Here is a 27,572-nt window from a genome sequence, read left to right as displayed (position 1 = left end):
CTATGGGAGAGTGCAGTGGTACTAGAATCTGACGCATCTGGGAAATGATGTAGTCAGCAATCTGAGGTGGGCAGCAGATTCATGCTGATTGGAGGAGGGCAGTTTAGGGCCCTAAAGAGTCTAAGAGGCACAGTTCAGTATTATCAGTAATGTATATTAAAATTTACCACACCCTTCAAATATGTTCACTCCATCTCTCATTTACCCTCAACCCAAGTACCAAAGGGTGCTTTGCCCCATCCTACAGAGAAAGGCTGAGAATTCAGCCTATCTCACTCCAAGTCCCCATCTGCACTTGGCTCTCACAACGTGGCCAACTTGCAGGAGCCTGGGTACAAACCCACATCTCCGTGGTGAGGTAAGTGATAGTCTCAGAATACTGCAGTCCCCATTTAAGACCCCAACTCACTCCTCCTCTAAGAGACATCACTCTTCAAATGCCAAAAGCATCCCCCAGAATTAATCGTGAGCCTTGGAAGTAGCCCACTGCTAGTGACTGAACTTTCTCTGTCTCATGCTTTGTGTCCAAGCAGGTCCATTATCTCACAGAATTTTCATCCTGCTAGCTCAGTAATCCCTTTGATGGTGCAACTCAGATCAATGCAGCTGAAGTGACTTATTCAAGATGCCCAGTCACTAAGCAGGACAAATGTTAGTGCTTCCCCTCACTGTGGACCTTTGAGGGTTACCTATCACTTTCTGTATCCCCAGAACCAGCCAAGTACCAGTACATGATGGGTCCAAGCTGGGGAGGACCCAGGTTTGGGAGCCTGGGGCTCAAATGCTGGAGAACCATCTTTAAAACAAAGAATATACAGGGTAGATACAACAAAAGGTCTATACTTTGGCAAAAGGGTTCACACAAGGGCCAGAACTGAACCTGTAGCTGCAGAAGATTCTGGGCAACATATTGTGGCACTCAATATATGTCAAATTATTGAAGTAGATGGGATTAAGAGTTGGAATTGAATTAGACTGAATGTCTCTTTCCTGAAATTGCCTGCAAAGTACCATTAGGCCAAGTCCTAACTCAGGTGAACCCAGTCTGTCCTGCTACCTTCCAAGCCCTCAGACAAGGAATCAGACAATGACCGTTTCATCTTCCCCAAGGCACGTGCCCCTCGGAGCCCTGGATAGAGCTCTCATACCAGCACAATTGTGAACTACTGCTAGCCAGGTGGAAGATGATAATGGGAGTGCATGGACAAGAACTGTCTAGGGTCCTCAATAACAGCCCAGTCTCCTGGAAAGCAATGCCCACATCTTCCAACTCCCCACCACATTGCTGTCACCCAGCTATGGGAATACCACAGCTTGTCAAGTGCATTTAAGTCTCACAAAGCCAGAGCTGGCTGGTCTGGAATGCAGTGAGTTGTGCTTCAGTGAAAGGGTGGGTACTGGCCCCTGTCTTTTTGTAGATGTAAGAAGGGAGCCTTGGGTCAGGTGGTACAGCCAGAACATACCTGCCCTGAGCCTGGCTATGGTCCCCACAGCAGAAGTGCTCTGCTTACCTTATGGTCACAGGAGTAAAGAGGAGCATCGTGGTGACATTGTCTAAGAAGGCAGAAAGGATGGCAGCAATGAGACACAGCATGATGATCATGGTCCATACCCTTCCTCGGGATAGTCGGTATGCCTGGGTGCACACACATGTTGGAAGGAATAAGATAGAATCAGTGCATTTGTAGAATAGGTGCGACTTTTCATAAGTGAATCCAAGGAATAGGGACCCAAATAATCTATGCATGGTGGGTTAGAACTTATACTCTAGAATCCCTAAATCTGTTAAGATCACATGGTAGTGGCCATTAAAGTACTTGGACAATCTAAATCCACAAGACCCTACATTCTCTCTTTTTTGATTCTCTCTCTTCACTGTGCCCTTATGATGGTTAATTTGTTACAAAATGTCAACATTCAATCCCTTTCATGTTATCTATAATTTTGATTAGATATCCTGAACAGCTACATTTGGGATCCATGTGACCCTGATCTTTGGAGACATAAGGAATACTTTTATTATCAAGGTATTAGAAGGAAGAGGCCAGATATATGCCTGGTATATACAATATGGTACAAAAAGACCACAAAAATCACTACATGGTTCTTTTATTCAGAATTTTCAAAGTGTTTTGTTAGATAAATTATTTTTATAAGAGTTTTTCAGTTACAAAAGCAACATCAAGACAGCACTAGCCTTTGCATTAGTAGGGCCCTGCAAGATCTCTTGCCAACCATGCATGCTAGAGTTAGTACAAATCCTGCATGCCAGAACCTACTAGTGAAACTCTCCAAAGTTCCAGCTAAAAATGCAAATGAAGGTCATAATGAGAAATCACAAGTGTTGGAGAAAATGTAAAGAAAATGAAAGTCATACACTGTTGGTAGAGATGTAAATCAGTACAGCCATTATAGAGAATAGGATGGAGGGTCCTCAAAAAACTAAAATCTATCAACTGTATGATCCAGTTATCCCACTACTGAGCATATATCCAAAGGAATGTATATCTGTATGTTTACTGAAGAGTTATTAACAACAGCCAAGATATTGATTAATCTAAGTGTCCATCAACAGATGAATGGATAAAGGCGATATATACATTATAGAATACTATTTAATACATAAAAAAGGAAAAAAGCCTGTAATTTTCAACAACATGGATGGAACTGAAGGACATTACATTAAGTGAAACAAGCCAGGCACAGAAAGATGAAGACCACATGATCTCAAATATGGAATCTGATAAAATTGATATAGAAGTAGAGAGTAGAATGAGACTTACCAGAGATTGAAGGGCTGGGAGAGGGGGTTGGGGAGATGTTGATCAAAGGGTACAAAGTTGAAGATAGAGGAATACATTTTGAGATCTACTACACAGGCATATTGACTATAGTTAATTAGCCAATAATTAATTAATAATAGTGTAGTATACATTTCAAAATAACTAAGAGAGTAGATTTCAAATGTCTCACCATAAAAAAGATAAATGAAGTGATAGATACGTTAACTAGCTTGATTTTGTCCTGCCACTTTGTGTATCCATTCATCACAAAATCACATTGTACCTCAAAAATGAGTACAGTTATGATTTGCCAATCAAAAAATAATATCAATAATATGTTTTTTTTTTAAATAAGACCTTTAAGGGGTTGGGGTGGAGTAAGTGGTAGTGGTAATGTTTAGCATGTGTGAAGCCCTGGATTCAATCCTCTGCACCAAAACATAAGTAAATAAATAAGATCCTTAAGGGATTTTTAAAAGACAAACATGTTTTTCCCTAATTTAAAAATAGTAAATGTGTATACTTCAATATTTAGAAAGTAATCATTGAAATTATTTCACCAAAAAGCAAAGCAATCAGAAGCTGATGGCTTGGAATATTTAGAGACTCTAATATGCAAAATAATTTTTGATGTGTAGCTTTCACCAGCCAATTTAAATAATGTTATACAAACATTCAACGTGAGTACCCTTTTCCTTCATCTCCTTCTTCATTTATTTATGGAGAAGCTGAAAGCATTGCTCAGAGTCAGGTAACTATATCCAGCCTTGCAGAAGCAATTTTGAAAAGGAGGATAAAATTTTTAAATATTTGTTTTAAATAATACTTTAATGTACTAAATGTACAATGTCCAAACAACAAATATGTTAGTTAGTACTTATCTATTAAATGTAAGATCACACCTACCTTTACAGCACAAAAATCAAAAAATCCAGTTTCTGAAAATATGGCTACTAAGATCATCTATGGGAAAAAGAGAAAACACAATATTGAAACAAAGTCAGATGGTCATTATGAATTTGAGATCTAGCCCCTGAAAACTGCCACATAATCAATCTCCTTGCTGTCTTGCTGAAAGACCATCATTTCTTAGTTTTCCCACTTACAAACGCCTTGAGTGGAGCCACTTACTAGTGGCTTTATATGTATATTTTGTCCAGGACTTGTCCTGAAGATCAATCACCATCCCCTCCAATCCTCAAACAAATATCAGGCATTATTACTGATCTCTGTTTTATAGACCAGGAAACTCGGGATCAGAGAGATGAGGGAACCTGCTCAGTCCTAAAGCTAGAAGCAGAGAAGGACAGGGTGCACCAGGTGACCTTCCATACCTCATTATCCACAAAAGCAACACTTGGATGGAGTTAGAGAAGATAAATGCTAAGTTAACCAATCCCAAAAAAACAAATGCTGAATGCTTTCTCTGATATAAGGAGGCTGATTCATAGTGGGGTAGGGAGGGGGAGCAGGGGAGGAATAGACAAACTCTAGATAGGGCAGAGGGGTGGGAGGGGAAGGGAGGGGGCATGGGGTTAGTAATGATGGTGGAATATGATGGACATTATTATCCAAGGTACATGGATGAAGACACGAATTGGTGTGAATATATTTTGTATATAGCCAGAGATGTGAAAAAATTATGCTCTATATGTGTAATAAGAATTGTAATGCATTCCACTGTCGTGTATAAATTAAAAAAAAAACTAATTAAAAAAAAGCAACACTTAGGTATTTTAAGATTTTAAAACTGGATTAATTTTGGGTTCTAAAGTAAGTAAACTGATTTTTCTCACCAACTTGATCTACACATTCAAGTAGGAACAGTTGTATTAGAATGATTATCTTCCCAGTTCTGGGTCAATCCAGAATATACACTCATATGTTTCTTTTTTTTAATATTTATTTTTTAGTTATAGTTGGACATGATACCTTTATTTTATTTATTTATTTATTTATTTTTATGTGGTGCTGAGGATGGAACCCAGAGCCTCATACATGCAAGGTGAGCGCTCTACCAATGAGCCACAGCCCCAGCCCTCACATGTTTATTTCTATTGACAATGAAGAGTTGGTAAAAACAACTATCAAGATGCTAATAAAAAATATTCTGAATTTAATTAGTCAGAACTCACTGGAAGGTTTTCTATTTCATAAGAAGAGAAATATGTCATTCATTTTATTTTTTTACACTTATAGACATCATCTAGTATGCCCCCTTCTTCTCTCTGGGTGCCCAAACTCTAGGTACTTCTCAGGGTCCAACACAGATACTGCATCCTTTATGGAGCCTCAATTCAGAGCATTGGCCTGTCTCCCTGCACCCTACCCCCAGAGGATAGCAGTGCTACTTTGGGTGACATTGAAGCCTTAGAATAGCAGAATTCTCTCTTTTATCTGCCAGTTTGGAGAGGAATAAAATGTTAGCAAGGAAAATGAGGGCAAATGGTGACCATTTTACACAGAGTAAGTCTCTAGGCCAGAGGGATGAACCCTCCTTCAGATCACTTGGCTGTTTAGGGGTCGTTCACAAGCAAATGAGTCATTCTCGCTGTTGTCCAGATCCTTGCCAAATTCCATTCATTTTAGTTAAATTAGTCATGATTCCTGTCTCACACTAATTTACTGGTGTATTAAGTTTCTTTCCTAGGAGTTGACTTGTGACATTCCTTGCAGCGCATAGCACAGAATAGCCATTCAGTAATAAGATAAATTAGCAAATGCCCCAATGATTCCTCAGGGACAAAGTCTTCCTTTTCTTATGTAATTAAATGTACTTTTCAAATAACCAAACCATTATTTAATGTTAACCACTGGTTCATTTATTTAAGATATTCCATTTTTTTTCTTTAAGGGTAGTACCTCCAAAAACTTGCTAACTTTTCTAATGGAAATGTTATTTCATCATTCCATAGGACTTAGACTGAAACTCTCCATCTAACTAACCAGAGTACCAATCGTTCTATTCCTCCTCAGGAGAAATTAGCTAGACCTGCATTAACACTTCTCAATCAAGCCCTAATTGTCAAGAGACATGGTGTCTTTAATATAATGATAGGATTAGCAGCAAAAAAGAAGGACCCAGGTTTTAGCAGGCTTGGAGGCATGTCCTGCTGGGAGGACTATAATTACCATGCCAAACAGCAGGGCCAGGGTCTCAAAATCAATCCACTCCACCACGTGGGTCAGGCTGGGTCTCTGCAATCAAAGCACAAATTTGCCAATTAATCCTGTGCGTCTCCCTCCTGGGGATAAGCTCTAAAAATGTGCTGCCCTTTACTACAAATCCACTCTTTGGGCCAAAGTTGGAAACACAACATCTACTTGCCTTTGAAATTGGATTATATCACTTCTGAAAAACATTCATGACCCAGTGCATCTGTAACATCAAACTTATGCATTAAAGTAATTTAAAATTTTTTAACGTTGTCCCTGAAAACTCTAAGAAGAACTATTGCCTGAACTGCAGGGTTGGTCCTTGAAGTTACTGCTATCATTTGGATCATAAATGTGTCCCTAAGGCTCATGTATTAAAGGCTTAGATCTCAGCTTCTAGCACGATTGGGTAGTGGAGGAACCTTTCAAATGTGGGGCCTGGTGGGAGGTCTTAATTCATTAGGGGAGTGTCCTAGAAGGAGATTTGGGGATGCCAGTCTTTTCCTCTCTCTCTTTGCTTCTCATCTGCCATGAGGTAAATAGCTCCTCTTCTATGTGCTCCTGCCATGACGTACTGCTTTACCACAGACCCAAAAGCAAATGGGCCAACCAACATAGACTGACACCTCAAAAACAGTAAGCCACAATAAAGCTTTTTTCTTTTAAATCGATTTTTAAATGCAAAGCTTAGTAATAGGTACTTCTTGGAGTCCACATGTGTCTTCCTCAGTGTAATGGCATGAAGCCAGATGATGACAACGTGGACAATCATGTCTCCTACTCTCATGTGCCCTCCCACTCTCGTGGGTCACAGGGATAGGGAGCATAGAGTGTAAGTAAGGGTACTGCCAGTATCTGGCTTGGGAAAGAGAGTGACCCAGTGGCTTCCCACAGTGTGTGTCTACCATGTACCAGGCTTTGTTCCCTGTTGAAGTAGCCCTAACCAAAGGCAAGGAAAATACACTTTCATTTGAAAGCGCTTGCAATGATTCCACAGAATTCCGAGTTTACTGGAATCTCAGCAATTATTTTTTTCACCCGATCTTGTTGATACTTGGCAGGATTGATGAGTCCTCCATTTGTACGTGGTCTCCCAAATTTCGTTCTTCTAGGTTGAAGCGTTCGTTGCAGGAACACATTGAAGGATTTTTATGTCTAGGTTTTAGAATTCTGGGACATTTTATCTTTAGAGTTAGCATTTGTTTATACCAACTCTGGTCAAGAAAAAAGTTCAAGTTTTTACTACTGCTTTTAGGGTGGGCCTACATTCAAATTCCAGATTTTAAAAAAAGCATAATAAATTAATAATTCAGCAACACACACACACACACACAGTTTTTTTAAACTAGTTGTTATTCTTGGGTTGATTGAATGGCCTCTACTAGCAATTTCAGAACAATCCGTGTAATTGCATAGAGTTGTTTTCAAATCCAGTCTTGTGTTTCCACCTTTGAGTGGGTTCCTAATTTGGTTTCAGCATTACTGTCAAACAACTCTGGACTTCCATTTCCAGTAGGCACTCACCTCTCTTACTTCCCTAGGTGTATTCCCAATGTGGCTGCCTGATAGGACATGCTCCAGCCCTGGCAGGACACCATCAGCCCCATACATGCATCTCCAGGGGCCTCCTGGACAGAACCCTAACCCCAGGACCTCTCTACTCCCACTGCTAGTCTAGTTCTCAAGAGCTGACAACACCACTGCTAACTCTAATATCCCACAACCAAACAACCCTGGGTAAACACATGAGCAGGATGAGCCTTTCTTCAGCCAAAATGAGGACCAAAACTACCTGAATGTGTGAATGAGAAAAATCAAATGAAAAATATTCATCAATGCTGAAGTTTGTTGGTTCAAACCTCTAGCGTGGTCCTTGGGGGGAAATGTGGAAGTAGCATATAAAAGAATCTATAACACCAAATCCTGGAGTGTCTCTGAGTCTGACATTGTCTCCAGCGGTAAGTCAGAGATTCAGAACGTCACAACTTACATCGCCAATCACAGCCAGTGCTGCTAATGCTGCAAGGGCCCCCAACATGGCTGCCAGAGTTCTGTGGACGATCTGGAAAGAAACAAGAAATTATTTCATTCCAGTCCACAAGGGATTTAACACACACAAAAGCCTGTGTTGACATGAGTAGCTGTCTGTATCTGCATTAGATACCCTATCTATTAAAATGATAAATAAGCCAAGGGTCTCAATATTGGAGGGTCTAGACAACCCAACAGACACACAACCACCACACTCTGCCTTCTACTGAAAGTTATTTTTATTTCCTGAATAATTAGATGACCCTGATAAAACAGTAGCAAGTTGGATAAAGTACATTCTACAAGGAAGCCTGCAGTGAACTGTCATTAATTATTTACCATCTACTCCCCAAGCAACTGAACTATTAGTTCAACAATGTAAATCAATTCTTCCCAATTACTGAGGCTGTTTTTAAACCCCAAATATGAAGCACTCAGTCTAATTGAGACTTCAGTGCTATCACTGACTCACAAAAGAATCTTTTTGATTTAATTATGATTTAAATGGACATGGAATTTCTAAAATAAAATATGAAGGAAAGATAAAGATGTAGAGAAACTGGAGCTCTCATATGTTGCTAGTACAAATGTAACATGGTGCAGCCACTGTGGTAAAACAGCTTGGCGGATTATTAAAAAATTCAATATAAACTTACCCTTTCACTCAACAATTCTACTGGGGAATCTACACAACAGAAATGAACACATGTGTCCCCATAGAGCATGAATGTTCTGAGTCAAACTGGAAACATTCCTAAAGTTCATCCACAATGAATAGACTAATGAAATGCAATATAGGCCACAACATGGAAGAGATGCAACATGGAATATGGAATGTGTAATGAATAAATTAAAAAACATTGAACTAAATGAAAGGAGACAGACACAAAGGACACTATATTGTATCCCACTTATCTGAACTATCCAAAAAAGGTAAATTTAAGGAAACACAAAAAGATCAGAGTTGCCTAAGGCTGGAGGTAACAAAAAGTGTTGTCTTAAAATAGGCCCTCTGTATCCTTATGAGGTGACGGAATGTTCTAAAACTGGATTGTGTTGATGGTTGCAGAACTCCTTAAATTTAGTAAAAATAATTTAATTGCACACTTACGAATGGTAAAATTATGGAATTAAATTACTTCTCAATAAAACTGTTAAAACTATAAAAAGAATGTGGCAAGACTGGGTTGAAAATTAAACACTAACAGACATATTCATTTCTTAATACCCTAAAGTGGTTTTCATTCCCTTATTTTATGGCTTCTACCTCGTAGAACCTTTCTTATTCGTAATTACCTGAAATTTAAATTCTGATAAAATTGTTTCATCTATAATTTGTACCACTAGATTTAAAGTTAGGTTTCAGTTAATTTTATGCCAGGTTTTTTTTCCCCACAGTTTAGGTTTTTAAGAGTTGATGTATTTGAGTGTCTAAAATCCAGTAAACAGCTACCAAATTATATTAATTCCTTCCATTTGTGTCCTGCTTTTCCATTTCAGTTTACTTACTCATTTTAACAATACTTCATATTTGAGAGAGGCCATAGGAAATAGGTATAACAGGAATTCACTCTCAGCTTTATAGCTTGAAGACGAAAGCTGAAGTTAAGCTAGAGTGTGACTAAGCCAAGAGTCAGAGCCAGGTTTTCCCTCCTCACACTGAGGGCTCCTTTCTACCCGCTATAAAGAACAAGGCAAAGACAGTTCCAGCTTGGAGATGTCTTTCATTTTTATTTTTTTTTTTGTTTTCTGCATTCCATTAATGCTTCATGTGTTAAACAAGTGGTGACAGATTTGCAAATATGCTTCGTTGAAGAAAGGAGGTGTTGTGATTTGGCTGTGTTCCCCAAAAAGTTCATGTGTTAGAAACCGACCCTCAGATCCATATGCTGATATTTGGAGGTGGAGCCTTTGGAAGGTAATTAGGGTTAGATGAGGCCACAAGGGTAGGACCTTTAGGATGGTATTAGTGGTTTTTATAAGATGAGGAAGAGAGACATGGACTAGCATGTGATGTCCTCCTCCATGTCATGATGCAGCAAGAAGGTTCTCACCAGATGGCAGGACCATGCTCTTGGATTTCCCAGCCTCCATAACCATAAAGCTAAATAAACCTCTATTCTTTATAAATTATCTAGTCCCATGTATGCTGTTAGAGCGACAGAAAATGGACTAAGAAAGTAAAGGCACTATGGAGGTAGAGCAGAGTGGAGATGGAATCTACTCTGCAGTCTCAATCTGAGACATATTCCTATCTTCCAATTTAAGCTTTTGATTAAGTTTTTAGGAAGGAAAAAAGACTTTAAGAGATCTGACTGTTAGTCACTGGATAGCTATATTAGCAACAGAAATAACTGACTTTTATTGGGCACCTACTGTGTACCTGGAAGTAACTAAATACTTTATGGACATAATCTAATGTATTTTTCAAAATGGCCCCAGGAAGTAGAAGCCATCATTACTCTGTTTTACAGATGAAGAAACAGTCTAGCAATGTTGAGTAATGTTCTCCATATTACAAAGCCAAGAAGATTCAGAGTCAAGATTAAACCCAAATTTTTCCTACTCCAGGGTACCTCCTCTCTCCTAGGGGGAGAATCTCTTGTTCATTTGTAAAATCAGGAAACTATACTGGATACCTAAAGGAGCTGTTGGCTCTGGAGAAAAATCAATGGATATCGGTGGAATTTGGCCCTGATAGTTAACCATATGGATGAGCAAAAATGAAAGCAAGAAACCACAGCCATAGTACTTATCCCCCACAGTTCTCAGGAGAGCCAGGAAGCTGGTTGCAGCTCCAATGATACCGTGAACTCTCACCACTCTCACCTGGGCCACTGCCACCATCAGCTCCTTTCTCCTCTGTGAAGCAGACAGTCCCTTAATACACATGCTAGGCAACCCACACACAAACATCCCTGCCATCTAAAGTACATGTTTTGGGACATGTGAATACAACTATTCCTTACTCAGAAACCCATCCCTTCAGCTAGCTAGGAGCCCACACCATATAAGAGGAGATATCTTCTATTCTTATTAAGGAAAAAAAGTGATGATCAGGGCTGAGGTTGTAGCTCACTGGAAGAACAAGTACTTAGCATGAGTAAGACCCTGGGTTTAATCCCCAGAATCATAAAAAGAAAAAAGGAAAATGATCAGCCTTACACCTGTGTGATAAAACCTTTTAAACTAAATGATCTTATAATAAGATGAGTTTAATAGCCTTAGCTAATTATGAACATCCCTACATTTCTATGCTAAAGATAAAAAAACTTTTCAATTATCAGGAATAATGCAAATGGTAGATGGGCCAAAAATGGTAAAATCAATTAAAAAAAACTCTTAAAAGGTGCTTTAAAGGAATATATAAAGGCCCTCTTCTTATTTGTTTGCTGAAAAATATAATGTTTCTTTCCTGTGTCCCAAATGGCTTAGGAAGCACAGAATGCATGACCAACTTCCCAGGCACAGCCTCACAGGCAGGGCCTGGGCAGCACACCAGCTGCCCTTCCATCCACACTCCTCATCAGTCAAGCCTATACATTCTGCTCTCATTTCTTTGACAACAGTCCAGGCTGTGAGCTCCTTGAGGGCAGAAACTGTAAAGTGTCTCTTTTAGGTTCTCCTCAGAGCTCTGAAGAACAATCAATACTTTCTGAACAAGTGAGGAGCAAAAAGTCTAAAAAAAGAGGGTTGAAGAAGAAAGCCAGAACCAATACCAGGAGAGAAAAGGAAGAGTTCTGGAGCAGTCCCCAGGACTGGTCCTCTAAGGTTATCTAGAGTACCTCCAACCTCCACACATCTGCCCCTCCTTATTCACACTAGGTTTCAGACACAGCCAGTCATCTCACAAACTACAGGTAGGAGAGCCTAATAATAAGATCAAAAAGATACTTGATTCAAATGGGAACCAAAAGAAAGCAGGGGCAGCTAAACTTATATCAGCCAAAACTGACTGCAAGTCAAAAAATGTCTCTAGCAATACCAGATCATTATATGATGATTAAAGGGTTAATTCCACAGAGAGACACAACAATTATAAATAGGTACACCACCAACATCAGAACACTTAAGTATATAAAATTAAGATTGACAAATCTGACGAGATCAGGCTCATTCAGGGTGGTATGGACATAGACAAATATTGACAAATCCAAAGTGAGTAACTGCAACAGTGTAATAATAGTAAAGGACTTCAATACCTCGTTTACAATAGTGAATAGAACATCCATACATAAAATCAACTTCGTAAAATAGTCTTAAACAACACTATAGAGCAAGTGGATCTAACAAACACATACAGAAATTTCCACCCATCAGCAGCAGAATACACATTCTTCTCAGATATACACAGAACATCCTCCAGCATAGATTACAACTTAAATCACAAAACAAATATTTAAAAAATCTTATAAGGGCTGCGTACGGGGGTTGCTGAAGTGCTGAGCGTGGTGCTCAAAGCAGCGGCTTTAATAGAGATTTCGCACAGTCTGTTAAAGCTCCTTTCACCGTTAATCTGTAGTGGACCACTTTGCCAAGGAGCGGGAAGAACAAAGAAATCGAAAAAGAGACGCTTGGCTGCTCAGAGCCGCGGGCGCTTTGCTCCCATCTGCTTCCTCTTTCGCTTCGCTCTGGGCGGAGAAGCTGAATGTGTAATCAGCAGTGGATTGTAAGTACCCGAGGCAAAGAAAGCTCAGTAAGCCCCGCCTTTTTTTTTTTTTTTTGAATATTTTTTATACAGGGAGAGTTTGTGGATTGGGATTGCTGGCGGGGCTGTGGTTTCTATGCCGAAAATCCACTCCGCGGGAGACGCCATTTGCTTTCTGCTTGCTGTCTTGATGGCTCTGTATACACTGTCCGGCAGCCGCACCTAGAGGTTGGAGCTGGGCTGCGTGCCGAGCCCTGTCCTCCGAAGGCTGGACTGCAGCCTCGAGCGTCTCTGTGGCCTGTTCGCCGCTGCACCTTCGGGCAGAGCCTGCTCTGGGGTCGTTCTGCACCCCCCTGCCAGGGGACCCATGCTCCGGAGGAGGGGGACGGAGAGCCGCGGCGGCAGCCGCTTGGGCCCCTGGGGCCTGGCACCGGGCTGAAGAGCTGCGGAGGCCAGGGCGGCTCTGCTACGGTCGCAGACAAGCGCGGACGCTCGTCAGCGCGGCCCAGAGTTTCATTTCTAGAAATCTGGACTGGAAACAGAAGCAGCAGTTTGTATAATCCCAAGAACTTGCTTATACCAGGAAGCTGTAAGGGCAACATGAATATCATTGAGGAGATGTAACATGGTGGCAGGCGCAGAGAGATCAAGTCTCTGACATCTTCAACTGCGCGGGCATAGGGAGCTGTAAACTGTCTAAATGCTGTTTGCTCAGGATCACTAGGCAATGCTGAGCTGACGTGGATCTGGGGTGTACAGGCTGGGCCCCTCAGAACACACACACAGAGCCCGAATCGGAGGCAATTAAGCTCCGGTTCGCCTGCTTCGTGTGACTCAGCACTAACGATCCCGCTGAAATAATTGGCCGGCCCCTAGGAACTTACAGAGGTAAAAGCCAACCGAGCCTTCATAGGCAGTGGCCACAGGACTGAAACGGGGATTGGGAGAGACAGTCAGGACCCACCCGTTGCATTGGTCATCCGGCAAAGGGAACAAACGGTCACCATTTGCATGGGATATCACCATGGCAGAGAAATGGCGTCACGGGCGGAAGACATAACTGCATTGAAACCAGCGCGACAGGTGTGTAATCCCCTAGCCATCTCTCTCCACACAGCGGGGAAACCTTAAGGGCCACTCCCAGCTCTCCTGTGAACGCAATAACCAGACCGAGGGAATCAGGAGTGGCGCGGGACTCGCGGCGCGGAACTCCCGGCTACCGCTCCCACCAGTGCTGACAACTGAGGTCTCTTGCACCAGCTACCGGGGGCGTGGCTACAGGAGGGCAAGCAAATTCGCTGGGGGATCTCAGCCCCAAGCTCTACAAACTTAGGGTCTGAGGGAGGCAAACAGGGAGAGTGAGCCCAGGTGTTCATGAAAACAGGGCTCCCAGGAGCAGCAGACCTGGCGTGTAGCCAGTATTGTGGTGAGCGCCACAGGTGAGCACGGCCTGGCTTGAGGAAACACAAGACAAGGCCCTAGACACTCAGGATTGGAGACCCGCCCAGTCTAGGAGAAAGAGCTGCTGCACAGTGAATGGTTCCCACCTATTGAGAGGAGAAGCTTGGCCCAGTGGGCACAGCTCCACCTACTGGAAGAGAAGTTAATAGAACTCTAGGACTGCATTTATTATTATTATTATTATCATTTTTTTTTCTTTTCTTTTTCTTTTTTTTTCTTCTTTTTTTTTTCTTCTTTTTCTTTCATTTTCAATTTTTATTTGTTGTTGTTCTTTAATTTTTTTTAATGTTTCTATTTTTTAATTTTTTTTATTTTATTATTATTATTTTTTTTTAATTTTAATTTTCATTTTTTATTATCACTATTATTTTTGTTAAAATTTTTTTTTTCGTCTTTTCTTTCTTTCTTTATTATCTAATCTTTGTTATTCTTGTTTCTTTTGTCTTTTCATTTCTTTTCAATCTTCTTATTCCCCCTTCCTTGAATTCTACCTGCCTACTCTCATTCTCTTTAGTGACTTCTTCCCTTCCCTTCTAATATCTTTCCTCTCAAGCATCAAATAAATCTATAAGAGTAAACAGTAACTCAGCAGTCAAACAGAACAAGAAGTAACAGAGCAGCATAAAAGAGCAAGGAAGAAAAGGAGTACAAACAATGAAGGACAGCCTAAATATTCAGGAGGACCTAGAGTCAGCAGAAAAATGGTCATATAAAGAACTCAAGGAATACCTTAGACAGATGGAATGGAACCTTAAAGAAGATACGAGACAGCAAATCCAAACAGTGAAAGAACACTTTGAAAATGAATTACATAGACAGATAAAAGAAGAAGTTAAGCATCTTTATCAGGAGATTGAGATTATAAAAAAAAACCAAACAATAATTCTAGAAATGAAGGAAACGATAAACCAAATTAAAAACTCAATTGAGAGTATCACTAACAGAGTGGAGCAAGTAGAAGCCAGAACATCAGATAATGAAGACAAAATATATCATCTTGAAAAGAGCCTAGCCAACTCAGAAAGGCTGGTTAAAAACCACGAGAAAAACATCCAAGAGATATGGGATAACATAAAGAAACCAAACCTACGAGTCATCGGGATAGAAGAAGGTACAGAGATTCAAACCAAGGGAATGAGTAACCTGCTGAAAGAAATAATTACAGAAAACTTTCCAGAAATAAAAAAGGAAACGGATATACAAATTGTAGATGCATACAGGACACCGAGCACACAAAATCACAGTAGACCAACGCCAAGACACATTGTTATGAAGATATCCAATATACAGAACAAAGAGAAAATACTAAAAGCTACAAGAGAAAGGAGGCAGATTACATTCAGGGGTAAACCAATAAGGTTAACAACGGATTTTTCATCACAGACGCTGAAAGCGAGAAGATCCTGGAACAATGTATTTCAAACACTGAAAGACAATGGATGCCAACCAAGAATTCTGTATCCAGCAAAATTAAGCTTCAGGTACGATAACGAAATAAAAATCTTTCATGATAAACAAAAGCTAAAAGAATTTGCAGCCAGAAAACCAGCATTGCAAAGTATCTTGAGCAAAACACTACACGAGGAAGAAATGAAAAACAATAACCAAAACCATCAGTGGGAAGTGCCTCTATAAAGACAGAGGGTGGGGGGAAAGCTAACCATGGAGAAACAAACTAAATTAAAAAAAAAAAAAAAAAAGAAGATAAATAATCAAACATGGCTGGAAGTACAAACCACATATCAATAGTAACTCTAAACATTAATGGCTTAAACTCTCCAATAAAGCGACATAGGCTGGTAACATGGATTAAAAAAACAAATCCAACAATATGCTGCCTCCAGGAGACACATCTGATTGGAAAAGACATACACAGGCTGAAGGTCAAAGGTTGGGAAAAAATATACCATGCACACGGTCCTCGTAAGCAAGCAGGGGTGGCCATCCTCATATCGAATAAAATTGACTTCAAGACTAAATTAATCAAAAGGGATAAGGAAGGACATTATATACTGTTAAAAGGAACCATTCACCAACAAGACATAACAATTATCAATATTTATGCACCAAATAATGGTGCTGCGACGTTCATAAAACAAATTCTCCTCAAGTTCAAGAATCAAATAGACCACAACACAATAATTATGGGTGACTTCAACACACCTCTCTCACAATTGGACAGATCCTCCAAACAAAAGCTGAATAAAGAAACTATAGAACTCAATATCACAATCAACAACCTAGACTTAACTGACATATATAGAATATATCAACCATCATCAAGTGGATATACTTTTTTCTCAGCAGCACATGGATCCTCCTCAAAAATAGACCATATATTATGCCATAGGGCAACCCTCAGTAAATATACAGGGGTGGAGATAATACCATGCATTTTATCTGATCATAATGGAATGAAACTGGAAATCAATGATAAAAGACGGAAGGAAAAATCCTACATCACATGGAAAATGAACAATATGTTACTGAATGATCAATGGGTTACAGAAGACATAAAGGAAGAAATCAAAAAATTCTTAGAGATAAATGAAAATACAGACACAACATATCGGAATCTATGGGACACAATGAAAGCAGTTTTAAGAGGGAAATTCATCGCTTGGAGGTCATTCCTCAAAAAAAGGAAAAACCAACAAATAAATGAGCTCACACTTCATCTCAAAGCCCTAGAAAAGGAAGAGCAAAACAACAGCAAATGTAGCAGAAGGCAAGAAATAATTAAAATCAGAGCAGAAATCAATGAAATTGAAACAAAAGAAACTATTGAAAAAATTAACAAAACTAAAAGTTGGTTCTTTGAAAAAATTAATAAGATCGACAGACCCTTAGCCATGCTAACGAAGAGAAGAAGAGAGAGAACTCAAATCACTAACATACGGGATGAAAAAGGCAATATCACAACAGACACTACAGAAATACAGAAGACAATTAGAAATTATTTTGAAAACCTATATTCCAATAAAATAGAAGATAGTGAAGACATTGATAAATTCCTTAAGTCATATGATTTGCCCAGACTGAGTCAGGAGGATACTCACAACTTAAACAGACCAATAACAATAGATGAAATAGAAGAAGCAATCAAAAGACTTCCAACCAAGAAAAGCCCAGGACCGGATGGGTATACAGCGGAGTTTTACAAAACCTTTAAGGAAGAATTAATACCAATACTTTTCAAGTTATTTCAGGAAATAGAAAAAGAAGGAGCTCTGCCAAATTCATTCTATGAGGCCAACATCACCCTGATTCCGAAACCAGACAAAGACACCTCAAAGAAAGAAAACTACAGACCAATATCTCTGATGAACATAGATGCAAAAATCCTCAATAAAATTCTGGCGAATCGGATACAAAGGCACATCAAAAAAATTGTGCACCATGATCAAGTAGGATTCATCCCTGGGATGCAAGGATGGTTCAATATATGGAAATCAATAAATGTTATTCACCACATCAATAGACTTAAAAATAAGAACCATATGATCATCTCAATAGACGCAGAAAAAGCATTCGACAAAGTACAGCATCCCTTTATGTTCAAAACATTAGAAAAACTAGGGATAACAGGAACTTACCTCGACATTGTAAAAGCTATCTATGCTAAGCCTCAGGCTAGCATCATTCTCAATGGAGAAAAATTGAAGGCATTCCCCCTAAAATCTGGAACAAGACAGGGATGCCCTCTATCACCACTTCTATTCAATATAGTTCTCGAAACACTGGCCAGAGCAATTAGACAGACGAAAGAAATTAAAGGCATAAAAATAGGAAAGGAAGAACTTAAATTATCACTATTTGCAGATGACATGATTCTATACCTAGAAGACCCAAAAGGGTCTACAAAAAAACTACTAGAACTAATAAATGAATTCAGCAAAGTGGCAGGATATAAAATCAACACGCATAAATCAAAGGCATTTCTGTATATCAGCGACAAAACTTCTGAAACGGAAATGAGGAAAAACACTCCATTCACAATATCCTCAAAAAAAATAAAATACTTGGGAATCAACCTAACAAAAGAGGTGAAAGATTTATATATTGAAAACTACAAAACCCTAAAAAGAGAAGTAGAAGAAGATCTTAGAAGATGGAAAAATATACCCTGTTCATGGATAGGCAGAACTAACATCATCAAAATGGCGATATTACCAAAAGTTCTCTATAGGTTTAATGCAATGCCAATCAAAATCCCAACGGCATTTCTTGTAGAAATGGATAAAGCAATCATGAAATTCATATGGAAAAATAAAAGACCCAGAATAGCAAAAGCAATTCTAAGCAGGAAGTGCGAATCAGGCGGTATAGCGATACCAGACTTAAAACTATATTACAGAGCAATAGTAACAAAAACAGCATGGTACTGGTACCAAAACAGGAGGGTGGACCAATGGTACAGAATAGAGGACACAGAGACTAATCCACAAAGCTACAACTATCTTATATTTGATAAAGGAGCTAAAAGCATGCAATGGAGGGAGGATAGCATCTTCAACAAATGGTGCTGGGAAAACTGGAAATCCATATGCAACAAAATGAAACTGAATCCCCTCCTCTCGCCATGCACAAAAGTTAACTCAAAGTGGATCAAGGAGCTAGATATCAAATCAGAGACTCTGCGTCTGATAGAAGAAAAAGTTGGCTCCGATCTACATATTGTAGGGTCGGGCTCCAAATTCCTTAATAGGACACCCATAGCACAAAAGTTGATAACAAAAATCAACAAATGGGACTTACTTAAACTGAAAAGTTTTCTCTCAGCAAGAGAAACAATAAAAGAGGTAAATAGGGAGCCTACATCATGGGAACAAATTTTTACTCCTCACACTTCAGATAGAGCCCTAATATCCAGAGTATACAAAGAACTCAAAAAATTAAACAATAAGAAAACAAATAACCCAATCAACAAATGGGCCAAAGACCTGAACAGACACTTCTCAGAGGAGGACATACAATCAATCAACAAGTACATGAAAAAATGCTCACCATCTCTAGCAGTCAGAGAAATGCAAATCAAAACCACCCTAAGATACCATCTCACTCCAGTAAGATTGGCAGCCATTATGAAGTCAAACAACAACAAGTGCTGGAGAGGATGTGGGGAAAAGGGTACACTTGTACATTGCTGGTGGGACTGCAAACTGGTGCGGCCAATCTGGAAAACAGTATGGAGACTCCTGGGAAAGCTGGGAATGGAACCACCATTTGACCCAGCTATTGCCCTTCTTGGACTTTTCCCTGAAGACCTTAAAAGAGCGTACCACAGGGATACTGCTACATCGATGTTCATAGCAGCACAATTCACAATTGCTAGACTGTGGAACCAACCCAGATGCCCTTCAATAGATGAATGGATAAAAAAAATGTGGCATTTATACACCATGGAGTATTACGCAGCACTAAAAAATGACAAAATCATAGAATTTGCAGGGAAATGGATGGCACTAGAGCAGATTATGCTTAGTGAAGCTAGCCAATCCCTAAAAAACAAATACCAAATGTCTTCTTTGATATAATGAGAGCAACTAAGAACAGAGCAGGGAGGAAGAGCAGGAAGAAAAGATTAACATTAAACAGATACATGAGGTGGGATGGAAAGGGAGAGAAAAGGGAAATTGCATGGTAATGGAGGGAGACCCTCATTGTTATACAAAATTACATATAAGAGGTTGTGAGGGGAATGGGAAAATAAACAAGGAGAGATATGAATTACAGTGGATGGGGTAGAGAGAGAAGATGGGAGGGGAGGGAGGGGGGATGGTAGAGGATAGGAAAGGTAGCAGAATACAACAGTTACTAATAGGGCATTATGTAAAAATGTGGATGTGTAACCGATGTGATTCTGCAATCTGTATTTGGGGTAAAATTGGGAGTTCATAACCAACTTGAATCTAATGTATGAAATATGATATGTCAAGAGCTTTATAATGTTTTGAACAACCAATAAAAAAAATTAAAAAAAATTAAAAATAAAAAATCTTATAAGGTCAAAATCTTACCAAGTATCTTTTCTCAGCACAATGATATAAGACTAGAAATCAATAACAGAAGGAAAATGAGAAAATTCATGAATATGTGAAAATAAAATAACACACTCTTGAAAAACTAATGGTTCAAAAAAAATCAAAACTATCTTGAAAAAAATAGAACTTGAAACACAGTGTACTGAAACTTATGAGATGCAGCAAAAATGTTCTAAGAGATAAGCTGATAAATGCCAACATCCAAAAAGATCTCAAATAAAAATCCTAACTTTACACCTCAAGTAAAAAGAAAAAAAAAGAACAAATTAAGACCGAAGTTACCACAAGAAAGAAAAACATAAATATTACAGCAGAAATAAATTAAATAGAGACTAAATATACAACTGAAAAGATCAACAAAACTAAGAGTTGGCTTTTTGAAAAGAGAAACAAAATTGACAAACCTTTAGCTAGACTAACCAAGAAAAAAAGGAAAGAGGATTTAAATAAATAAAATCATAAATGAAGGAGGAGACATTACTACTGATACCATAGGAATGCTAAGGATTATAAACTGCTATGAACAACTATATATGCCCACAAATTGGACAATTTTGAAGAAATGGATATATATATATATATATATATATATATATATATATATATATATATATATATATTCTAGTAGGGGCTGAATCATAAAGAAATAGAAAAATCTGAGTAGACAAATAATGAGTAAGGAGATTAAAGCAGTAATTGAAAACCTCCCAGCAAAGAAAAGCTCAGGACAGTTTTTATGGGTGAATTCTTCACCAGCCATTTAAACAAAAATCAATGGCAACCATTCTCAAGCTCTGCACAAAATAATAGAGGAAGGAACACTTCCAAACTCATTTTATGAGACCAACATTATTCTTATACAAAAGTCAGATAAGGACACTACAAAGAAAGAAAACAGCAAACCAATATCCCTGATGAACACAAATGCAACAAATCCACAACAAAATTCTATGCAACTAAATTCAACAGCACATTAACAGGATCATCTACCATAACCAAGCGGGCTTTATATCTGGATGCAAGGATGGATCAGCATATACAAGTCATACATAAATGTGATATAAGACAAAACAAAGGATTAAAATCATATAATAATCTCAATGGATGCAGGAAAAGGATTTGTTCAAATTTAGCATCCTTCCATGATGATGATGATCATGATCATGATGATATTTCAACAAATTAGGTATAGAAAGAATGTACCAGAATATAATAAAGTCTATATAGGATGAGCCCACAGCTAACATTGTTCTCATTGGTGAAAAGTTGAAAGCTTTTTCTCTAAGATTAGGGACAAAATAAGGATGCCTGCGCTCATGATTTTTCTTCAATATAGTACTGGAATTCTAGTCAGAGCAATTAAATGAGAAAATAAACAAATAAAATGTATCTAAATTGGAAAGAAATAAGTTAAATTGCCTCTGTCATGCAAATGACTCTTCCAAAAATCGATTTAACTAATAAGCAAATTCAACAAAGTTTCAGGATTCAAAATCAATATAAAAATGCATTCATGTTTCTACACATTAATAAAAAATTATCTGGAAAAATTAAGAAGACAATTCCACTTATGGTATAATCAAAAAGAATAAAATAATTTGGAATAAACTTTAACAAGAAGTTAATAAAAGACATTAAGGAAGACACAAGTAAATGGGAAGATATTCCATGTTCATGGATTGAAAGAATAAATATAGTTAAAAATGTCCATACCACCTAAAATGATATGCAGATTCAATGCAATTTCCATTAAATTCTAATGGCATTTCTCATGAAAATAGAAAAAATAATCCTAAAGTTCATACGAGACTACAAAAGGCCCTGAATAGCCAACGTAATCTTGAGTAAGAAGAAAATATGGAGGCAAGCATCACATATCCTGATTTGACAATACATTGCAAATCTGCTCTGATCAAAACAATATTACTGTCATATAAAACAGGTAAATAGACCAATAGAACAGAGCAAAGAGCCCATAAATAACCCTACATAATGCTGTCAACTAATATTTGACAAAGGTGTCAGGGATACACAATGGGGATAAGATAATCTCTTCAGTAAATGTGTTGGGGAAACCGAATATCCACATGCAAGAGAATGAAATTGGACCCTTATCTTACATGATACACAAAATTAAACTCATATTAATTAAAGTCTTATATATAAGACCTGAAACTCTTTGCAATAGTTTTATTGTTCTTGTTTGTTTGTTTTGTATATGACCCAAAAGCACAGGCAAACAAAAATAAAAAGCACAAATAAATAACTGAGACTACATCAAATTTTAAAAAATCTTCTGCACAACAAAAGAAAGAGTCAACAAAATGGAAAAGACAACATACAGAATGGGAGAAAATATTTGCAAGCCATGTGTCTGATAAGGGGTTAATATTCAAATACACAAGGAACTTAATAGAAAAACATTTTAAATGAGCAAAGAACCTAAATGGCCACCAGGTATATAAGAAGGTGCTCAACCTCATTAATTACCAGGGAAATGCAAGTCAAAACCACAAAGAGATAATTGTCACACACCTGTTAGAATGGATAGAGGAAAGAAGATAGGAGGCAAGTACAGTACAGATCTATGGAAAAGAGTACAGAAGTTCCTCCAAAAACTAAAAGCAGGACTAAAAGTAGCCCACCAATTCGACTTCTGGATACATGTTCAAAGGAAAAGAAATCAGTGTTTCAAAGAGTGATCTGCACTCCACATTCCTTGCTGCACGATTCACAATAGCAAAGCTCTAGAGGCTATATATTCAACCTTTAAAAGTCCTGCTATTTATGATAGTATGAATGAATTTAAATGTGAAATGAAATAAGCCAAAAACAGAAAGACAAAAGTATTGCATGATCTAAAAAAAGTGGAATTTTTTTAAAAAGTCAAACTCATAGAAGCACAATTTAGAATGGCAGTTGCCAGGGAAAGAGCACAGGGAGGAAGGGGTGTCGGAGATTTTAAGGAGTTGTTGGTTGAAGGGTACAAACTTTTAAGTGTAATGTGAATAAGTTCTGGGGATCTAATGTAGAGTATGGTAACCACAGTTAAAAATATTGAACTATATACCTTAAATTTTCTAAAAGAGTAGATTGTAAGTGTTCTCACCACATACACACACTGAAAGATAAGTAAGTAAGGTGATCGATATGTTCATTAGCTGGATTTCATAATGCATACACACATCATCATGTTGTATACCTTGAATATACAAATATTCAAAATATTCAATTTGTCAATTATACCCAATGAGGCTGGAATGGGGAAAGAAAATGTGTTATGCATACACAATAGAATGTTATTCACTCTTAGAAAAGGATCTCCTGACATTAGTGACCTGATAAACTTGGAGGGCATCATGCTAAGTAAATAAGCCAGGCACAGAAAAACAAATACCATATGATCTCACATATGTCTAGCCAAAGGAAACTGTGTGGTCAGGGACAAAAAGAGAGGAGATGAGAAGAAAAGGAGAAGGGTGAGAGAAAGAGGAATAGGAGACAAGGGCCAGTGGCCGAGGCTGAGCACAAAGCCATGTGCTCAGGGAGGGAGTTTGGGTTTAATTACATCATTTCTCATTTAAAACAGAGTCAACTCTTTGCCTTCACCCCCACCAAAAAAAAAAAAATATATATATATATATATATATATATATATATATATATATATATATATGAGATTTCTTTCTCTGTGTATATATGAGGGAGAAAGGAGAAAGAACAATGAGAAGGGTGAAGGGAAATGGTTTCAGAGCAACAACCTTCAAAGTAACATAAGACAACCCTGCCTCCAAGGAGGAATTCTAGGAAAACTATTTGTGTGTTAAATTTCTCTTGCTTTTGTCTAACCCAGGAAGGCAAGATGCCAAGATACCACACATTTTACCTCTCACCACCATTACAAGGCAGGTTGCATTTGTCTGACTTTATTTATTTATTTATTTTTTGCCCCACAATCACTTTTAATAAGACTATCTCTTCTTTTTTTAAATTATTTTATTTTTGGCTATTTAATAAAAACATTAAAATCATCTGTATGTATGAGGTGCTATGTGATGTTTCCATTCATATATCTTTTGTGTAATGTTCATATCTATTGATCTTCTAAACAAACATATGCATCTCTTCTTTCTTAATGATGAAAAAACATTGAAAATCATTTCTTCTCCCTTTTTGAAATACACAGCACATTACCACTATCCATACAATAGCACAACAGAACTTATGGCTCCTCTTTAACTGTAACTTAGTACCCATTGATCACCCTTTCTCCTACCCGCAGCTTCTACCCCCTACTTCTATGAGATCAGCTTTTTTAAATTCCATATATGAATAAGATTGTGCAATACTTGTCTTTCCGCACCTGCCTTATTGCACTTAACATAAGGATCTCTGGGTCCATATATGCTGCAAATAACAGAATTTCATTCTTTATATGACTGAATAGCAAGCACTCCATTGTGTCTATATCCCACATTTTTTTATTGGTTGTTCAAAACATTACAAAGCTCTTGACATATCATATTTCATGCATTTGATTCAAGTGGTTTATATCCCACATTTTTAATTCATTCATCAGCTGATGAATACTTAATCTACTTCCTATCTCATTGTGTTAGTTAGCTTTGCATTGCTGTGACAAAAAGACCTGACAAGAACAACTTAGAGAATAAAAAGTTTATTGGGGGTTCATGGTTTCAGAAGTTCAGTCCATGTCAGCTGACTCTATAGCTCTGGGCCTGAGGTGAGGAAGAAAGAACATCATGGTGGAAGGGCATAGCAGAGGCAAACTACTCAGTTTGTGACAGCCAGGAAGTAGGAAGAGAGACTGAGTGCAAGGAGACAGGGTATAATATAATTCCCAAGGACATGCCCCCAGTGACCTACTTCTTCCAGCCATGCCCCACCTGCCTGAAGTTTCTACTCATTAATCTATTCAAACCATTATTCCACTGATTAGCTTCCATGATCTAATCATTTCACCTCTGAACATTCCTGCATTGTTTCACATATTTTGGGGACACCTCATATCCAAACCATAACACTTAGCTATTATGAATAGTGCTGCAAGAAATGTGGGAATGCACAGGTCTCTTGAATTTTATTATTGAAAGGCATTACATAGAATTGGTTTTTCAGTTGGCCAAAGATGGTTCTTAGAGCACTTGACATTAAAATCAGCAAAGGCTTCATGAAAAATGACAAATTAAAGCATTGTACATAATTTCATGAAATTTTCACATTAATGCACTCCACTGAGAAGTTTTAAATCATTTTAGAGGCAGCTTATATGATCTACAGTAGTTATCCCCCATTTATTGTCTGTTATGTATTGAATAGTACAGAAACCTAAAATGACCCTCAAAATCAACACTGAAATGCTAATATTTTCAATGGTGCTCACAGAGATGACCTTCACATTATGCAAGATCTTATTAACTTCACAAATAATGCAGGCAAAGTTACTTCAAATTTTTAGTAAGCTATTCTGGAAATGCAAGTTCCCACTACTTTGAAAGGTATCATGCCAATCAAAAGGGCCTCTGATTACATGGGAAATCACTTTCACCAATGTGTTATAAAGCAGATTTCAAAGGTGATAATAAATTTTCACTTTAATTGCAAGGCCTGTTTCTAGCTAAGGACTTAAAGACTGTCAGTTACTCTGCCCATTCTGCTGTGCCTCTCAGGGCTCTGCTACATATTGACTATCACTACACATTAGCTCTTATGACAGTGTAGCCTAATACTAGTGCAAGAGAAGAAAAGAGGTGGGAGGCAGAGAAGGAAAGAAAGGAAAAGAATATCATCAAATGCCCCCATAGTAACCCAGATTCGCTATTTTGTTGAGAATTTGTGCTTGGAACCTAAACCTCACCTCACTTGAAATCAGTTTCCTCTGGCCTCTGCTTCACCCTGAACTCAGATTCAAATGATGTCCAGGAGCAAGGGACCTGCCCTGGCCTCTGACCCTGCACTCTCACCACCTTGCTGGGGCTGCATCTCATATCACATGGAAGATAGATGGAGTGTGTGAAGTGTGCTCAAAGGTCCTCTGTCCCTTGAACTGTTGATAGTTTTAGCCTCCCACAGGGCTGCATGGCCCAGCAGGCATGGGAGATGCTGGTAAAACTCAGATACCTGGGTGTCTTTTGGAATTCAAGTCTCCTTTTGCTAGAGAAATGTACATCTGTAGTTATCTCCAGAACCCTGGCTATTGATTAGAATCAATATGAATCCGGAAAGAATGGATGAAGGAAGGCACACCACCAGGACAGGCTGCACATGCTCTCAGAAGTGTTACCCTGGGGACCGTGGGCCTCAGACATGGTGCCTGAGGGGACATCATCCACCCCACTGTATTCCTGAGGCCATGAGCACAGCCCCAATAAATGTCAAGACAGGGCAGAGATGTACAGGTGCCTTGGAACCATCCAGTTCTCCACAGCATTGACCTTTAGGTCTGAACAGCTGGGCAGTCTTGAGCCCTGCCTTTAGGGCCCAGTCAGGCCCAGCAGAGCCCTGAGAGGCACAGAGAAGGGCTGCAGCAACTGTGAGATCTGGGTGGGTTACTGATAAGGCAAACACTGGCTAATGCTGAAATTGGTCTAAAGCTTGATGCCACAGAGGCCAAAAACTAAAATATGTGGCAGGGTTTCGAGGTTGAGCAGCAGGCCATAAAGAAGCTGACGGAAGAGGCAAGGAAAGGCTTATACAGTAGAAAAACAGAGTAGGAAGGTCTCCTGCCATACCAAGGGATGCAGACTGTGTGCCTAAGGAGCTTGGGTCTTCTGAACACAAGCAGGAGTGATGCCAGAACACCGGGCTGTGAGGTTCGAGGCCAGCTCCATGGAGGCTCCCACAGGGCCTGATGGCCTCTGCTTTCCTCCACTGGCTGGTGGTGTGCTGTGGTGAGTGTTCCTGACCTCACTGTGGAGTGCAGGGCAAGAGGGCAGAGAATGCCTACTAGGAGGTCGAGGCCTCTGAACCTCATGCCATCACCAGCTCTGGATTTGGGGCAGGGGGCATTGAAAGGACAAAAGCCTTTGTGGAACAGGTGTACCTGGTATGAGGAGCAACACTGTGAATAGACCAGAGAGGCTGCATAACATGTTCCCCATCATCTGCTCCCAGCCTTCTCTGGCTCTGTGGCCACAGGGGATCATCAACCCACTGGGTCTGTCACTCTACCCTGATACACATGTTGTCAGGTCCTGGCTCTTTGTTCTTCTTGATATTTTGCCGCTGTTGTGTTTTATCTGTTTTATCCCATTGCCAAGCCCCTCATCTACTACATTGCCCAAGGAGAGCAAACATTCACAAATCCAAATATTTTCTAAGTGCTGCCCACAGAGATTTAAGGAGTTATTGGTCCAAAGATCCAAAAAGGCCTTCCACTAGACCCCTTGAACTCCCAGCAACCAGATCTATTGATCGCAAACAAGGCCC

The 27,572-nt window shown here is 38.9% G+C and overlaps 1 protein-coding gene across 1 annotated transcript in view; it reads right to left on the bottom strand.

The window, feature by feature from the left end:
- Positions 1–27,572, bottom strand: part of Oca2 (OCA2 melanosomal transmembrane protein) — a 364,658-nt gene that overhangs the window by 217,504 nt on the left and 119,582 nt on the right. The window contains exons 10-13 of the mRNA XM_046428817.1: positions 7,930–8,001; positions 5,916–5,981; positions 3,690–3,746; positions 1,512–1,636 (exon numbers count right to left, since the gene is read on the bottom strand). Coding sequence (XP_046284773.1) covers positions 1,512–1,636; positions 3,690–3,746; positions 5,916–5,981; positions 7,930–8,001 — 320 coding nt within the window. The remainder of the gene's footprint in view (positions 1–1,511; positions 1,637–3,689; positions 3,747–5,915; positions 5,982–7,929; positions 8,002–27,572) is intronic.

This window comes from Marmota monax, unplaced genomic scaffold (genome assembly GCF_021218885.2).
Source record: "Marmota monax isolate L192 unplaced genomic scaffold, Marmota_monax_Labrador192_F-V1.1 WCK01_AAM20220418_F8-fsc00179, whole genome shotgun sequence".
NCBI lineage: Eukaryota > Metazoa > Chordata > Mammalia > Rodentia > Sciuridae > Marmota > Marmota monax.
Note: the sequence above shows the minus strand (reverse complement) of the source record. Positions and strands in the feature narration are given on the sequence as shown.